General features: G+C 47.3%; 2 protein-coding genes across 2 annotated transcripts; one reads left to right on the top strand and one right to left on the bottom strand.

Moving 5' to 3' along the window:
- The first annotated feature begins 240 nt into the window (after nt 1-240).
- PTCD1 (pentatricopeptide repeat domain 1) lies at nt 241-12540 on the top strand. Its single transcript, XM_054993138.1, has 9 exons — nt 241-312; nt 1347-1838; nt 3069-3209; nt 4549-4767; nt 7564-7665; nt 8905-9681; nt 10070-10186; nt 10875-11057; nt 12206-12540. Exons 2-9 carry the CDS (start codon nt 1380-1382, stop codon nt 12362-12364), a joined length of 2157 nt encoding a protein of 718 aa, XP_054849113.1. The 5' UTR covers nt 241-312; nt 1347-1379; the 3' UTR covers nt 12365-12540.
- A 455-nt stretch (nt 12541-12995) lies between these two features.
- Nucleotides 12996-18150, bottom strand: BUD31 (BUD31 homolog). The gene is made up of 5 exons (XM_054992342.1): nt 17963-18150; nt 16943-17054; nt 15112-15234; nt 14100-14266; nt 12996-13305 (listed from the first exon to the last, which is right to left on the bottom strand). Exons 2-5 carry the CDS (start codon nt 17034-17036, stop codon nt 13255-13257), a joined length of 435 nt encoding a protein of 144 aa, XP_054848317.1. The 5' UTR covers nt 17037-17054; nt 17963-18150; the 3' UTR covers nt 12996-13254.
- Nucleotides 18151-18224: the final 74 nt, after the last annotated feature.

Genomic DNA, 18224 nt, shown 5'->3' with positions numbered 1-18224 from the left:
CCGGCGAAGAGAGACGGGCTCCCCGTCCCAGCCAATCAGAAAGCGGCGCTTCCTTAGCGGAGGGGCGTAATGGAAGGGGTGGTGACGGCTGTTGCCCCTCCTCGTTCACCAATGGACCGTGGCCACGCCTATTTATAGGCGGAGATGTTGAGGGAAGAACCAATCGGCGCGCTTGAGGAGAGGCGAGGAGGCGGGAAACAGGAGAAACAGGAGGGCGCGAAAGAAGCCCCGCCCCGTGTGGGCGGAGTCACGGGGTGAGTTGCCTCGCGCGTCAGACATGCGGGGACGGTGTCGGCTGGCGCAGGCAGACCGGTGAGGAGTTGAACGTTCCGCTCGCGGAGGGCGGGACTCCCTTGAGGCCACGCCTCCTGAGAGGGTGGGGAGCTACTCGCAGCTGACCGGGTGGGCTCTGCCTAAGGTTGCTAGCTCCAGGTCGGGAAATTCCTGGAGCTTTGGGAGGGCAGGGTCGGGGGCGTGGTTTGAGGAGGGGAGGGACCTCGGCAGGGCACAGAGTCATAGAGCCCACCCTGCAAAGCAGCCCTTTCCTCCGGGGAAACTGATCTCTGTCGTCTGGAATTCAGTTGTAATTCCGGGAGATCCCAGCCCCCCCCCTCCCGAGGCTACAAAGCAAAGAATCACGGGATGGACTTGGAACAACAGGTTAACCCTGACAAACTAAGGACGCAACTCGTTAACACATAAATAAATGTCCGATTAATGTTTTAATATAAGAATGTTTGTTATTTGGTATTAAGTTTATATCTTAATGAGTAGTCCTGCAGTTAGTTTGTTGGGGTTTACCTGTTGTTCCCGCCTGGAGGATGGCAAGCATGGTTGTGCCCCATAGGACCCCCCCCACACACACACACACACTTCTTGCCTATCTACTCTTGACAGATAGCTCTCCTTGAAAGCATCAGGGCCAGTAGGTGATATGAAAGAAACTGATGGAAGGAACGGGCCACATTGATCTTGAGAGACTGGCTCTATAGAAGGCAGTGCCACACATCTGTGTGACAGTTTGCAGCCACTGTGTGCATGTGCTTGCTTGGGGCTGCATAGAAAGCATCTTGAAGTGCCAGGACCAGGGAAAAGGTGAGTGGACAGGTGCAGTGCCTCAGTGACAGCAGGGCAGCTGATGTGCATGCAAAGCTTCCCTGATTTAGACTCCAGCATCCTAAAAAGGATCAGGGAGTAGAAAACATGAAAGACCTCCTCCTGTGACTGTGGAGAGTGGTTGCCAGTCACAGTGGACAGGGCTGACCGTTACAGAGCACGGGTGTGACACAGAGGGCAGCTGCAGATGTTCCTGGGATAACAACCCTTGTTTGCAATTTTGATTTTAGGGGCTGGCTGCATAAGAAGTCAAGAGTTTTCTGATGGCATTACAGCTGATATCCCGTTACCTCCCAGCAGGACTTTACGCCCTGAAAGGTTCTTTCTGTCCTTCAGGGTGTCCTGCTTGCTGGTTGTGGTCACTTCCACAGAAACAGGTGGCATGGCCTCAAAACCCACGACACTGGCTCAGCCTTCTGGGCTCGAGGCCGTTCAGCTTATCCCAAGCAGTTGGCAGTGGCCGAGACGTGGAAGACGGCCGCCCTGTCTACACCTCTGAAACAGTCAAGGAAGAGGAGGAGGACGACGAGGAAGGCTTTGGGACGTTGTCTGGAAAGTTTTCTTCCCGACGCTTGTATCATAAATCAACACCTGAGTTTCAAAACGTACGGCTCCAAACACAGGTGGTGGAGGAGGAGGAGGAGCCAAAACTAAGACGAAGTCGTCGAAACACTCCCTATTGGTATTTCTTACGCTGCAAAGCATTGATCAAAGAAGATAAGGTCAGTTGCTCGACTCTCTTTCTTGCAATGGGACCAAAGAGCATTGGCTGACCTGTCCAGTGCTTATAGCATGGACCGTCTGTCCTGTGAACAAGAGTGCCAATTGAATTCTGTGTAGCAGAGGCCTGATTGCAGTTTCTTGTTATACATGCCATGTCCAGAAATAGACATGGCATGTATAACAAACGTTCCTTGCAAGTTAGATTTAAACAAACAGTCCTTGCAAGTTCCATTTAAGAAAAGGCCTGAAATGTTACAAATGGAAGTGGCCAAATAAATTTGTGCACTTTCCATATGATGTGTGTTCCTAAAGAAATATATGGATGGCAGCAAAGAAAGTGTCAGGGGCTGTACTGAGGAGTATCACATAAAAGACCGAATGTGTTACTGTTAGGGGAATTTTTGTCATAGCACTCTGCTTCCAATTTATAATTCCCCTACTATAATTATCCTACTACCACTAAGCCATATATATTTCAAGACACCAAACACAGTGATTACAGAGGAAAAATGGGTTTATTTCTTACGTGGAATAACCCTAGACACCTTTCTAGGAGACGTGTAAAGATCAGTAGCATTGGAGGGCTTTAAATACCCTTAACACTGATTGTTTACAGAATAATGGTTATTTGTTTTACAGAGTAAAAGAACAATTGTTAGAACAAATAAAATATTCCCCAGGATTCACGGCACCCAATGGGTCTGATTGACAGGAGAATCAGATCTTAACGTAATATAAACATTTCAATGCTGGAGTCATAATTTTGTCATGGGTTCAAAATTCTTCTGGGAAATAACACAGTCAAGGTTAAAATCTTAGATGGAAAGTGAAAACAAGAGAAAATGTTTATAGTTAAAAGGAACTGTCTCTCCTCACTGCAAGATTGAGCTGACCTGTAGTTTTAATTCCAGAAGCCAGGAAGAAAGAATCTGCCACTGAGGCAAATTTGCCTCTTGTGGGCATGTTCAGTTTCAATTGTGCTCACACACAGGGCATTATTGAGAGGTCCTTAAAAACATTCCTTAACAGTTACCTCTCTCTCTTTCCAGATTGCCCAACGGATAGGGAGGAAGTTGTTTATTTCCTCCAGGCAGCCTCAGCACTCGCTCCTGGGGCATTTTAGCAAATACCTATTGACCATCTACATGGGACCGTCTACGTGGACATTGAAATGAGACACCTGTAGCCTTTGCTATTGCTTTCTCAGCCATGTCCTGTCTTGTTTGCAGTTGGCCGAGGCTCTGGACCTCTTTGAAGTGCAGATGCTGAAGGAAGAGCGCCTCCAGCCTGAGGAGAGGAACTACACGTTGCTGATCGGAGGCTGCGGCCGGGTGGGCTACGTGAAGAAGGCATTCCGGCTCTACAATGACGTACGTACTCCAAGCCCGATGTTTTTTTCAACAGGGAAGAGTTGGTGTTGGCAAAGGCCATTTATGGTGCCAAACTAGGGCAAGTCTGAGCACCACAGAAGAGGCACCGGTTGGAAGGTGTCTTTTCATGTTCAGAATTGACCCACGAAACTCTTTGCGCTGCTTCTGACATGGCTATGGCTGCCCCACCCCAATGGCTCACTGGGGGTATGGCATGGGGAATACCAAAAGCGGTTAATGTGAGAGCGCCGTATTTCTACTTTTTTCCCCTTGGATTCCTCACCAGCAAGCAGCCTGGCTAGAATCATAGAGTTGGAAGGGGCCATACAGACCCCCCTGCCCAGTGCAGGATCAGCCTAAAGCATCTCTGGCTGTTTCCAAGTTTTGAAACTCCAATAAGGAATCCCAGCGGATCCACCCAGAATATATCATTTGTGTATGGCACTTCCTCCACAATTCTGGCTGCAGGGCTTATGTAACCTTGTGGGATCCGGGTATTTTAGTAGATTAAACGGCCTATGTAAGGAAAAGACTGGCACTGTGGGGTGGCTGTGTTGGGCTTTTTATGATGAGATCTGAATGGAATAATGAGGGTGGAGGGGAAAGAAATCCACCTCTGCTGGAGGGATGGCCCAGAGGCAGCTGCTGGCCCAGGCCTCTCCCCTCATGGCACTGGGGCACCTCATGCTTGGTGCTGCAGCTGTGGGCACTTCCCACTAGAAATGTGTGATCATTTCCATACTCTGACATATTTTTTTTGTTTTGCGCTCGGTATCGATATCCTCTGTGTCTAACTGGAATTTGTTTTATTGATCCTTTTCCAGTCTAACTAATATCTGTTTATCAAACATAGCATGATGTGGTGATGGGAATGTCAGGCCAGGCTCTGGGAAACGCAGGTTCAGATCTGCAGTCGCTGTGGATGCGTGCTGGGTGACCTTGGGCCAGCCACACGCTCTCTGCCTACCCTACCTCCGAGATGATTGCAAGGATTAAATAGAGGAGAAGCCGCTTTGGTTCCTAATTGGGAAGAAAAATGGGCCATAAATCAAGTAAATAAATTAATCACGTTCCAAGGAGCTCAGAGCGGTCTGCGTGGTTCTCCTGGTCCCCTGTGAAGTCAGTTAGGCTGAGTGTGTATGGAACAGGCCAAGGTTAGCCAGAGAACTTCCATGCCATATGGGGATTTTGAACTTGGAGCTCACGGATCCTAGTCCAGAACTCTAAGCTCTGCACGACACCAGCTGTCTCAAATACTTCTCAAGTATTGGCACCCTTGTGGGAATGGCATTTGTTTGTTTCTTTTAATGCAAGTTTCTTTTTTTTCCTTTGGAGGTAGATGAAAAAGCGAGGGCTGATCCCCACGGATGCCACTTACACGGCCCTCTTCAACGCCTGTGCAGAGTCGCCCTGGAAAGGTTCAGGCCTGCAGAGCGCCCTCAAGTTGCGGCAGGATCTGCAGAACGGCAACCTGGAACTGAATGTGATCAGCTATCGCGCTCTGCTGAAAGTCTGTGCCTTCAGCTCAGATCTCCGGATGTGCTTCGATGTCTTTAAGGTACAGAGAAGTTTCTTGTCTGATACAGCTATGCTGCAGAAACCGGAAGTTACAACAGGTCCAGAACGCTTCTGCGTGCGTCATTACTGGTGTTCCGTATAGGACGCATATTACTCCCATCTTGCAGCGGCTGCACTGGTTCCCCATGGAGTTCCGGATAAAATTCAAGGTGTTGGTTTTGACCGTTAAAACCCTTAGCAGACAGGGACTGGCATACCTACAGGACCACCTTTCACCGTATGCGCCCCGGAGAGTGCTGAGATCAGCCATTAAACATCTACTGGTGGTCCCGGGCCCCAAGGAGGCGAGACTGGCCGCGACCAGAGCCAGGACCTTTTCAGTCCTGGCTCCGACCTGGTGGAACTCTCTTATCAGAGGATAAGCGGGCCCACCAGGATCTCTTACCGTTCTGGCGGGCCTGCAAGACTGAGATGTTCCACCAGGCATATGGTTGAGGCCAGATCAGCAGTCATCCAGAAAGCCTCCTAGCAGGGGAGACCATATGATCATCTCCCCACCCCCCATATGAGTTACAGTTTGATCATCTGCCCCCCCCCCTATTGAAAAGGCCTGTTCCCCGTCTTTTTACCCACCCCTTTGTGTTTTACTGGCAGGTGGTGGTTGCAAGGCTGCTGTTGGAGGGGGGGGAGGGCGGTGTCAACAGGAATTCCTTTTTTTTTTCATTCCTTCCCCACTCTCCCTGTAACCCGCCCTGAGCCTACTTGCGGGGAGGGCAGGATAGTAGTCCAGTTAATAAATAAATAAATACAACATGGTGGGAAGAGTTTTTTCCCCAGAAAGAATTGTGAGTGAAAATATAAGAATGGGGCTTAGGGTAGAGCTGCTGTTTCTACCCAACCCCCTAGGCCTTCAAAATGCTTTCTGATAACCTACAGTGATTTTAACATAAGTACTGAATCCGAGCACTAGCTACATTAGACAACTCTAATTCTTCAATACTAAATGGGATGGATTCCAAAATACCAAGATACAGAGGGAAAACTCCCAGGAACCCCTCAACTGTATACTATATATATCAAAATTTAATTACACTATCATGATCCAAATACAAAGATATACACAATTTCATACAATGTTACAATATTACAAAGACTCATTCCATAAATACAATCACATATTATACATTTCCAAGGTGCTGTAATAGACAGGAGCCAATTCTGTTACACAGTTAAATCCTTTCCTATGCCAATGGCTTGAAAGGAAACAAATCTCTATAGTCAAAAGAGGTGTGAATTCCAAATAGCTGCAGATACAGTTAAATCCTTTCCTATGCCAATGGCTTGAAAGGAAACAAATCTCTATAGTCAAAAGAGGTGTGAATTCCAAATAGCTGCAGATTTCATAGTAGAAAATCTAGATGGCAAATTCCGGAGTACACCATCCGGGTCCCTCCCCGGTTCTCCTGGTAGTTGGCAACGAGCCCGCCAGCTAAAACTGCTCGTTTCGGATTCCCTTCTTCTCAGCCTCCTTTATATACATAACTTCCGAAGTCACAGTCTCCAAATTAATGTGCTCACAGCAAGGCTTTCTCCTTCCGGAGAAAGCCTTGCTGTGAGCACATTAATTTGGAGACTGTGACTTCGGAAGTTATGTATATAAAGGAGGCTGAGAAGAAGGGAATCCGAAACGAGCAGTTTTAGCTGGCGGGCTCGTTGCCAACTACCAGGAGAACCGGGGAGGGACCCGGATGGTGTACTCCGGAATTTGCCATCTAGATTTTCTACTATGAAATCTGCAGCTATTTGGAATTCACACCTCTTTTGACTATAGAGATTTGTTTCCTTTCAAGCCATTGGCATAGGAAAGGATTTAACTGTATCTGCAGCTATTTGGAATTCACACCTCTTTTGACTATAGAGATTTGTTTCCTTTCAAGCCATTGGCATAGGAAAGGATTTAACTGTGTAACAGAATTGGCTCCTGTCTATTACAGCACCTTGGAAATGTATAATATGTGATTGTATTTATGGAATGAGTCTTTGTAATATTGTAACATTGTATGAAATTGTGTATATCTTTGTATTTGGATCATGATAGTGTAATTAAACTCTAATTCTTCCCCTTCTTGGCGAGGGCCCGTGGCTCAGTGCTAGAGCATCTGCTTGACATGCAGAAGGTCCCAGGTTCAATCTCCGGCATCTCCAGCTAAAAGAATCAGGTGGGAGGTGATGTGAAAGAAACTCTACCTGATTCCCTGCAGAGCCTCTGCTAGTTTGAGTAGAAAAGACTGACCTTGATGGACCAAGGGCCTGATTCAGTATAAGGCAGCTTCATGTGTGTGTTCCGCACTAGCAGTCCATACTGCCCATGCTAAAGAGCCACAGAAGTTGTTGGTGCACTCTTTTCTTGTAAATGGAAATCGGCCTTCTGCCAAACTTTGTCCCTGAAAAGTTTGAATGGGAGAAGGAGCTAAGACTCCATCTGCCCACCATCGAACTAGACACAGAGGGAGAGCACCCTTTTCTAATATTTCCTGGGTGCACAGCATTCTGCCTTGGGGGTGCAAAGATGTCTGCAGCCCTCCCAGAGGGGACCTCAGTCCAAGTATTTCGGAGTCTGCTTACGTGAGTGCTTCCCAGCACAATCACTATGCAGTGCGGATGGATGCTTTCCCTTCACTAATTAATTGCAGAAATTTCATTCATGCAATTCTTGGCATCTTGCTAGAGATTTTTTTTAGATGATTAGTTTGGATTACAGAAGTATTTCTACTTTTGTTAAAAGCTGTACTATAGAACGGTTAGGGAACAAAATTTCTCCTTTCCCCCTTTCTAGGAAATTATCCAGAAAGGCCACACCCTCACCGCTGAGACTTTCAACTTCTTGCTCATGGGGTGCATAAAAGACACAGAGAACGGTTTCCGATACGCCTTGCAGGTTTGTTTGTTACCTTTCTTCTTTACAGTGGTGAGAACATCTGACCTTCCAGCGTGTGTTGCCGCTCCCTCTCTTTGTGATCTTTCAGTCTTCGTTTGTGTGCCAGAACTCAAGAGCTACGTGCTTCTCGAAATAGGGGGAGCAAACCTTTCAGCCCAAGAATCACGGCTGGATCTCTGTCCACTTTGTGAGGGATGCTGTGTTTTGGGAGCGTCGGCCCACTATCCAAAGCTGCAGACTCGTGAGCCGATGCTCCCACCACATGGTAGAGCAGCTCAAGGTCAGACTAAAAGCTCTGACAGGCTGGATATGGGGGGGGGTGAATTGCGGGGGCACCTATCACAAGCTCCTCTCTGTCCCGGAACAAGCTCCTCTCTGTCCCGGAACATTGTACCAGGGCCAGGGCTTTTTTTCAGCAAGAACTCGGTGGAACGGAGTTCCAGAACCTGTTGAAAATGGTCACATGGCTGGTGGCCCCGCCCCCTGATCTCCAGACAGAGGTGAGTTTAGATTGCCCTCAGCACGGAGGGCAATCTAAACTCCCCTCTGTCCGGAGATCAGGGGCGGGGCCACCAGCCATGTGACCATTTTCTCCGAGGGCAACCCACTGAGTTCCACCACCTCTTTTCCCAGAAAAAAAGCCCTGACCAGGGCTATGAGGATGTTCTGGCCATCTGCTTTTCTTTAATCCAAAGGGGATGTATTCTCCTTTTATGTATCTTAATATTTAAGGCACTCAATGTTACGTTGAGTGCTGTTGTACAACAGAGATATAGTCAAACGTCTTCCTCCAGGAACATACCACATTCTTGGTGATTTCAGATTTCCCCATCTTCCCTTGCTAGTGGCTGGGCTGGCCCCAGAGTCACTTGGTGCGAGGTGCCCTTGATGGTGGAGCAGCGGCTCTTACACATCCCCCCACCTCAAACTGTTATCAGTAGTTGGAAAATGAAATCACCTGGGAGGTGGAATTAGACTGAGAGCTGCATGAACTGAGTATAGTCCCAGAAGCAGACAGGGAAATAGAGGGCTGTTCTGATTGACAGTGGATTTACCAGCTGGTTGGGAGGGGGATCCTGTCTCTTAGGTTATCATCCTAGTCTGCAAGCCATATTAAACACAGTGGGATTGACTTGCTGTTAGCCTCTGGCCCCTGCTTGTGTCACACCTGCAAGCCCCTCTGCCTGGTTTGTTGTGTTTCACATAAGTCCACCGAAAATTTCCATTTTCTTCCAACAGGTGTGGCAGCAGATGGCTCAACTCAACATCAGACCTGACAGTTACACCTATAACTTGATGCTCGCTGCTGCCAGAGGCTGTGGCCTCGGTGACCCGCTCCTGGCTTCAGAGTTGTTACTGAGAGCGCCAGAGGAGAGCCCAGCTGTGCCGAGGCTGAGGTCTGGTAGACAGAAGGTGAAGGTGAAGGTGAAGGGTCAGAGGGGGAAGGAATCGGACGGTAGAGCTGGACTGCCGTTGGATGTAGAAGTCCTGGAAAGAAGTATGTTTCCAGAGAATTCCAGAAAACCAGCCGCGCCTTTCCTCAGCCACGAAAACAGCAGCTCAGGCAAGAATTGTGTAGCAGAAGAGCGCACTGACGTTTCTGCTTCTCTGGATTCCAGGGCATCTGAGAACTTGCTGGTGCCGACTAAAAACCAACTAGATGCAAATTCCACAGCAGTAGATACGGGTTTCTCCACGGCCACTGGCTGTTCTCCCAACTTGCTGGACTTGCAGACCCCGAAGAGCAGTCTGGTTTCCTTTGGGACAGTGGCAACCCCCTCCGACAGGCTGGCTCTGATGGGGAACCTGGAGGGCTTCTTAAAGAAAATGAAGGATGACGATGTGGCAGCTAATATTAAAACGTTCACACTGCTGGCCGAGGTAGTGGAACCAAACAGCCCCTCTGAATCTTCCTTATTGAGAGTGATGGAAGAACACAAGGTGAAACCGGATATCACCTTTTTTAATACCTTAATAAGGAAGAAGAGCAAACAAGCGGATCTGGATGGAGCAAAGGTAAAGATGCCGCTGTGCCATGCCACAGTTTTGCAAGGGCACCAAAGAATCTGCAAAACTCTGTGTTTTCAAAATAACAAACTAAGCTTCTAGCCCTTATGACCACCAAGATATACTAGAATGTGAATTCTTCTGCAGAAATCTCAGAAACATAGCTGAACAAGATTTCCTTTGCTTGGGGTACAGCATCAGGGCTGTGCATAGGCCCCCCCCCTCCCCAAGTTGGAAAATAGATAGTGCAAAACAGAAAAAGTATGGAGCTAAGTTCTGCAGCAGAAGAGAAAGCTTATTTGTTGAATTTGGTTCAGTTGCAGAAGTTGCAACATCCTTGACATTTTTAATACAGAATCTGTACGTCCTTATTTATCTGTCTTTCTGGGTATTTCAGAGCCTGCTTCCCGTACTGGTAAAGAAAGGACTATCTCCGAACCTGCACACCTTTTGCAACTTGGCAATTGCCTGCTACAAACAAAAGGATGGGCTACAGTTACTCTCAGACATGAAGGTATAATAAGCTGGCACCCCTGAGTTCTGAAGAACTTTATATTAAGGACAGACTCATCCCTAACTTCAGTTAAGTGACTGTTGCAGTCCTTTCCACTGATCAGTTGTGCAGGCTGTGATTATTTTCCTCTTTTTATTTGGTCAGTCCAAAATTTAATTTGGATTAAAAAAAATGAGGGGGGTAACACTTAGCTTAAACTGTTCTGACCACAGCTGTTTGCTTCATAGACTCTCAGCTTATGCTTTTTTTAAACAAACAGCAAACCCATTCAGTTATCAAGGTGTGGAAAAATAAGCCAGCACTATACTAAAATTCAGAAACCAGGTTTAACTTCATTTGAATGAGCGTCTTTATGGCTTTTTGAAACACTGAAGGTTTTTCAGGTTTAATAACAATTTCAGAAAAATGTAATATTGAAGTATATAGGCAATTTCCACTTATAACTGACGATTACAAAATTTAGATTGCAGAGTTTCAGTAAACCACATGTAATGTAATCAAGGAGTAACCCGTTCTGCACAAGCCAACATTTTGAGTCATTTAGTGTGCCAAATTTCAGAGCAGTAACCTTGGCACTTGGAGGTGGCTTTTTGTCTCCTCCTAGTCTCTCACTTGGGTTGGTACACAGATGAGTTTGTCAGTTCTTTAGAGTTCCTTTTGCTTTATTGTTTTGGTCTCTGACTTTCAGCGATCCGGGGTAAATCCCAACATCCACATCTATGGAGCCCTTATCAATGCTGCTGTGAAGAAGCTAGACTACACATACCTCATAGAAATCCTGAAAGACATGAGGAACACGCAGACGGCCCCCAACGAATTTGTCTTGCAGGGACTGGAATTTGCAGCTCAGTATCCTCCCGACTTTGACAGAGTAAGAGACCAGAATGGAGTTTTTTCTTTCCTCAATGCAAAACCATTGGGCTGGGTCTAGCAATCCTTCAGTGGAAGCATATGGAGGGCCGTGGTCAGGGCTTTTTTTCAGGGGGAACGCGGGGGAATGGAGTTCCGGAACCTCTTGAAAATGGTCACATGGCTGGTGGCCCCGCCCCCTGATCTCCATACAGAGGGCAATCTCAACTCCCCTCTGTCTGGAGATCAGGGGGCGGGGCCACCAGCCATGTGACCATTTTCTCCAAGGGCAACCCACTGAGTTCCACCACCACTTTTACCAGAAAAAAAGCCCTGGCCGTGGTCCTTTCCTAAACTTGCTCCTTCTCAGCAATCCCTTCCAACTGTAGGAAAGCTGTTCCTTGAGGTGGCAGAACCCACAGAGACTAACGGCCACAAGGGTCAGCAGGCTGAATTGAAAGAGAAATGGGGGAGAAATTGCCCCCTCGCTGTCTGCATCAGCAAAGCGTGTCCTTGCAGCTGCCCACCCTTCTGCTCAGAAGTCCAGTTGGATCCCGCGACTCCTGGAACAGACGTTCTGCATATTTCAGGCAAGGCGGCCGGGGGGTGGGGTGGACGGGGCTGGAAAGATTCATAGTCCTTCCATGAATGGATCACTGAATCAAACCCACTGATTTTAGCTCAGCGTTTTAAAAGAATTTTTTCAAAAAGAACTTCTCTCTGTTGATTATTTAAGTACTAAAATGCTGCTTACAGCACACTAAGCAAATGGTATCTTGGGCAAAAAGATCCACCCAACCACTTTTTCCCCCTTTACCAATCTGATAAAGGTTTTATTCATATATCCTGTATTCACTGTGGCTCCCCCCGCCCCAACCTTCTTGTGTGCTTGACTCTATGCCCACAGAAGTTAGCCGGTGGATTTCAGTTCAAAGTGCCTTTATCTTATTGATGACAGCGGCAGGCAGCAAAGGGCTAGACTGGGCCTTCCCTCATTAGGAACTTACACCAGAGAATTCAGCCATTTTTTCTCCATAAACTACAGTGTTTTAAAAAGTCACAGGATCCCTGACAATTCCAGGAAGGAGTATTCCCTGCTTCTTTATTGCATCTTTGAATAAACTGTCCTTCCGTGAAGACTTTATCACCCTTTTGCTTTTCCCTCTATAGTACAAGAAAAAAGACAGGTATCTGGAAAAAATTGACGGCTTTCGAGCATACTACTTCCGCTGGCTGAAGTGGATGGCAGCAGAGGAACAGCCACACCCATGGGCAAAATACAGAACAGCTAAGCAGTCCCAAAACACAGCTAGTGCAGGAGATGAGTAAACAAAACTGCCGCCAAGTGGGCCAGTGAGAAAGGAAAAAAGAAGCGGCCGGCTTGCCTGAATGGCCAAACCAACACCGTGGAGTGCTCTGTGCTGTTTCCTTCCTCTTCCAGAGGCATTTTTCACATCATCAGAATTGTAAAGTTGGTATTTTTAAAGCATGTAAATAAAACACTGAGCAGAAAAACAAGACCCCTATTTTACTTTAATTTTTTTTTAAACCCTAAAAGTGAAAACGTTGAATTTCTGTACAGGCTAGTGATGCATATGATATGCTAATTCATCCTCCTTTCTGGACTGGTTTTGTTCTATAGCTGCAGCAGTAGCAGCAGCGAGGTGGAGGGTTTGTTTTTTAAAAGGATTCTGTGTATTTCAGGGAAGTGTGGAATTTACAGTGGAGTCCTAAGTAGAGTTTATACGTCTACTGAAATCAGTGGGCTAATCTCGATTTTTACTTTCTCCCCAGGGGTTGGTAATCTCAGCATATTCCTTCTTATGTCCTCACATTTTCAGTTCTCTTTGCTTGATATGAAAGGTGAGCAACTTGGTCCTGCTGATTTTAAAAGCATGTTTCTGTCCAGGCTTCTTGTTTTGCTTGATTAACCTCACAAATGCAGACATCACCACACAAGCAGGGTTCTAGAGCAGCCGAACACCTGGTGTCAGGTAGGCAAGGCTTTATTTCAAAATAAAATGCTTACAGAGAATGAACCAACATGTTGTTGCTTGTAGAGTGCAGACTGCTGCGTGGTCCATCTGCTACAGGAGGCCTACTCACCGCCAAGTTTTATGAAAGGCAAATTATAGCTCTTAAGAACAGTCACTGATGCAGAGTCAGTAATCCATCAGATGGGGAGCGGGGGGGGGGGGGGATGTTGCTGTAAAAAGGCCTCATCCGGAGCAGCCTCTGCATCCACAGTGAGTGCACTCAATGATTCTGCCCTGTGGAATAAAACCAGTGTGTTAAATGACTCCAGGTCAGAAGTGCACAAGAACTAATTGCCAGGCAGACTTGCTGGGTCAGAAAACCAGGCCTCGATGGGAACTGAAATGTATTTACAGAAGTCTAGTTTTCTGCTGACGTTTGCAGAAACATCTCTGCTGCTACGGAACTGCAGCAACCAAAAATGCTTACTGTGGAAAAACTCAGTTACGGTACTTAAAGGACTGCCTCCTCCCACACCGTCCGGTCAGCATCTAAGATCGGCCTCTCAAGCCTTGCTGCCTGTGCCCAGGCCTTCAGAGGTTGTGGGGGGGTGTGTGTGTGGCAACCAGAAGCAAGGCTTTTTCAGTAGTGGCACCGTACTTGTGGAATGCCCTTCCCCTTGAGGCTTGCCTGGCACTTACATTGCTATCTTTAAGGTGCCAGGTCCAAATGTTTCTGTTCACCCAGACTTTAATTAAGGTTTTTTTTTAAAAAAAACTCTTTTACCCTGGAAACTTTCTGGGACGGGGCTTTTTTAATGCTGCATTTGAATTAATATATTCAATGCTGAATTGAATTAATCTATTTGTTTTTTTGTTTTTTTTAATTTTGTATGATGCCTCAGGAAGATTCCTGGAGAAGCACAAAAAATTCTAAATAAATAAATTAGCTGCTCCATATGATCTTTTATGCAGTCTGGATTTTGGAGGCTAGGTGTTGCCCCTATTTTGCACAAATTACTTGGCAGAAGAGGAAGGGCTGAAAGAATTGCTGCAGCACTTCTAGGAGAGGGTTTACTTAACAGCCTTACCACTTCCAGCTTGCTTTTTGGAACCCGACAGATGCAGTTAGTGCCAAAGTTGGTGTCCCGTGTCTGGATGCAGCGCAAGCAACAGAGGTTTTCGTAGCCCTGCTTCTTCCACTTCGCAATCAGGTTTTTGTCAGCATATCCTTCTCTGATGCAGTACTCATATAATTCTGCAAAGTGGAGAGAGGAGATAAAGACCGTAGCGATTATTGATGGCAGGAATTTTATATGACCACAAATCCCTTCCACCATGAGCAGCAGACTCCCTAGATGCCTGGATGAAGAAGAGCATCATCTAGGGCTGAAAACACCGAGCTGCCTTGACTGCCATGTAGCATACAAGGAAAGGAGTCTATTTCCGTTTGAAGAGCTTTAAAGGGCAGTAGCAATGAAAGAGCAGGAAGAACCTACATCAGTCTTTAAAGCAAGCTCTTACGTTCATTGTATCATAATTTTTCTCTTCTTGTGAGCTACCTTGGAGATGTATTGGACTGAAAGGTGACATCTAAAGGTATGTCAGGCCTGGCTAGGGGATTCTCTCACTCTCCACTTCATCAAACATGGTTGTATGAGTTAAAGGTCTTTATTAGAAAATGCTCCCTAGTAGTGTACGAGTACAAAGTAATTGCCTGGATTGCCAAAGCCAAGTCTTCCCCGAGAGGTCATATTTCCAGTCCCCTCCCCCCCAGTCCAAACGAGTCAGTTGAAGTTGGCGCGAAAGTCCTGAAAGAGATGCAGAGCTGAAACTCCCAAGGTCTGTTCCCGGACATGCCACTCCAGCTGCACTGATAACACCACTCAGCCCAAGCAAAGCATAGCTAAGATACAGTGAAGGAGGAAAGCTACCCCACTACCCATCCCCCCAGTAGAAATACATTCACAGGAATGGCAGGCAAGCTGGCAACCAGAATTAGGAAGAGAAGTGCTCATTTAATTTTCCTTCACCAAGACATGCGCTGATTCCCAATTCCAAAACAATGTTTTTGACAAGGAAAACCCAAGATGGTTGGCTTACCTCTACTGATGGCTTTTCTCTTATAAAAGAGATCAAAAATGTAACGTGTTTTCTGGTGATGAATTCTGAAAATGGGCCACAAGGATTCCACTTTCCTCTTCCCTTCATGTGGTTCAGTCTCAGCTTTCCATGGGGAGAGAAACAGGGTAGGAAAGATTATATTTTTCCCAAAGCCATCTCCATTGCATGCCTGCTATTCCACATCATCTGTCTAATAGGCAAGTATGGCACCCAGCTTAGAGGTGGGTATACAAGGGTAGACCACTCAGGTCACAAGAACACACATGAAGCTGCCTTATAGTAAATGAAACATGATCCATCAAGGCCAGTAGACTCCTACTGGCAGCAGCTCTCCAGAGTCTCGGGCAGAGGTCTTCTGTATCATCTACTACCAGATCATTTAACTGGAAGTGGCAGAGACTGCACATGTAACCTTCTGCTTGCTAAGCAGATACTCTACCACTGAGTCATAGAACCTCCTCCAAGGTTTATCCTACTATATAAAAGGCTAAGTGTGTTCCAGACAACTCACTGCCTACACCGGTGCACCACCAGAAGGCGCTGCGGTGGAGGGAAGACCAGGTAACGCAGCCTGTCCCTCCAGAGAGCACACCATGGTGGGTGGGATCAGCAGTGGAGGAGGTGGCATTGCCCACCCCCTGCCTCATCCAGCTGGGATCAAGCATAGAGCAGGTGGCAATGCCTGCCCCGACTTCATCTAGCTGGGATCAGGAACAGAGCAATTGGCAATGTCCACCCCTCGCCTTCACCTGGCCAGGATCAGGTGCAAAGCAGGTGATACCTGCTCCCCACTTCACCCAGCCTGGAGCAGGAGTGAAGCAAGTGGCAACACCCATTCCCCTTCACATGGCCAGGATCAGGAACAGAGCAGGTTGCAATACCCGCTACCCCTCAGACGACTGGGATCAGGTGTGGACCAGGTGGCAATTCCAGCCCCCTACCTTCAACCAGCAGGGATCAGGAGCAGAGCAGGTGGCAATGCCCCCCCTGCCTTCACCCGGCCAAGATCAGGCGCAGAGCAGGATTCAATGTCCAACCCCACTTCACCCTGCGGGATCAGGAGCGGAGCAAGCAGCAGTGCCCATCCCCCGTCTCCCCCCTGCTGCAATCAGACACGGAGCAGGAGGCAATGCCCACCCTCCCTTCACCCTGCTGGAATCAGGCACGGAGCAGGAGGCAACACCCGCCTCCACCGGCTGGGATTAGGAGCAGAACATGAGGTAATACCTGCTTGCCCGCCCTCCCCTTTCTAGAGCCCATTGTATTTTTTCCCACAATGGGCTTTGTTACTAGTAGTACATGTTTGAACAAACCCAAGGGACGCCCAAATTTGCAGAAAGGGGAGGGATAACAAAACAGTGTCAAGATCTCAGCTACCACAGGGACTGCCTCAAGCAACATTGTCTAGGCAATCCAAAATTATGGTAATATCTTGGCACTCTTAAGATGTGATTTACTTGGAAGCGAGGCAGGCCAGAAGCAGGAGACTGGGGGAGGAGAACCAGTAAGAGATAAGGGAGGAAAAAGGCAACTGGGAAAATTTGGGGGTTAAAAGTCAATGTGGAACCAAAGGCAGAAGGGAATGGGAAATACAAAATCCTTTTCATTAGAAATGCCAAGAATTCAACCTGGGATTCTTGACATATGCAAAACATTTACCCTGTCACTGAATTATGAATACCTCCCACTGCAGTGGCTGCCAGTGAAATGCAACTTGCTTGCTTTGCTCCCCAAGAGGCCAGGGTGCAAACCTGAACTGCCCACTACTTTATTAGGCAACATTAATTCTCATCACCAACAAAGTCCTCACCTTCTCTCATTTTCTGATCCAGCTCATCTAAGGTTGGTTCAATCAACTCCCATCCATCTGGAGGAGGTTTTCTGCTCCTTTTCACCTTGGGCATCTCAGGAGGAAAAAGGAACTGCACAAGCAAGAAAAATAGTTGTCAAGTTTGTATTGGTACTAAAGAAAGGTGCCTCTAGATTACCTGTGCGCAGTATTCAGTGTCCTAGAACTAAGGAAATGGGATAACAGGATGGGAATCAAAGAGATTTGCCCAGGATGAAGCAATGCAAAGGAAGGTGGACCAGCTTATCAGACAGAAGTGAAAAAACCTGTCTATCACATGTCATCTTTTTCTTCTTGTGAACAAGAACACATTAAGTTGCTTTCCACTGAATCAGCCCGTTGTCCTGTGAGGTCAGGATTACTTACTTTAACAGGCAGTGTGGCTCTCCAGGGTTTCAGTCCTTCACAACAACTTCTACTGGATCCCTTTAACTGCAGATGCCAGTGGAAAAAATGGGACTTTTTGCATTGGAAGTGGATGCTCTACCAGTAAGTCTTAATCTAGTTAGATCTGGGAAGCTATCAGCTCTTAGAAGGAACTAAATCCAAGTTTCTCCCCCTTTCAATAACAACAACAACAACAACAATAATAATAATTTTACACACCACCTTTCTGGACAAGGCCCACTCAGAGCAGTTTACAATGTGTGTTATTATCCTCAAGACAAGACAGCACCAAACCAACGCTACCCCTTATCCACAAATGAAATAAAGCAAGCTGGCCTAACCCCACAGAGAAGCAGTATTTCCAAAAACCTTTGCTTTCAAGGCCTTGCCCAAGCATCTTTCTCCCGGTTTTAACTACCAGGCCAAAACTGAGGTTACCCAGCCCTATTTTTACGTTCGGCACGGACTGGAAGATCAGCAGGAGCGCCGCAAATGAGGCCTGCGATGGAGAACAGGACCACGGGTCGGATTCCTACTGCCGCGTCCCTGGCGGAAGCAAAGCCGAAGTGACAATTAACAGGAAAAGCAACAGACCTCTGCTCCGGCTCCTGGGGACTCTCCGCCTCACGGAAGCTCCGCTCGGCCCCGCCCCGTCCCGACGAAGAGCCGAGAGAGAACGAGAGCGAGGGGGGGGGGGCTCCTACGCCTTTAAGACGCCCGTTCTCTCGGCTCTCTTCCGTCTCTTCGCAGCGTTCTGTCGCCGCCCAGTGACGTCTCTCAGGGCCTTCTCGAGCATGTCTTCCACGTTGCCGGATTATTATTTTTAAAAAGACCCTTTGCCTCTTTGCCAAATTAA

This window comes from Eublepharis macularius, chromosome 12 (genome assembly GCF_028583425.1).
Source record: "Eublepharis macularius isolate TG4126 chromosome 12, MPM_Emac_v1.0, whole genome shotgun sequence".
NCBI classification, from domain to species: Eukaryota; Metazoa; Chordata; class Lepidosauria; order Squamata; family Eublepharidae; genus Eublepharis; species Eublepharis macularius.
Note: the sequence above shows the minus strand (reverse complement) of the source record. Positions and strands in the feature narration are given on the sequence as shown.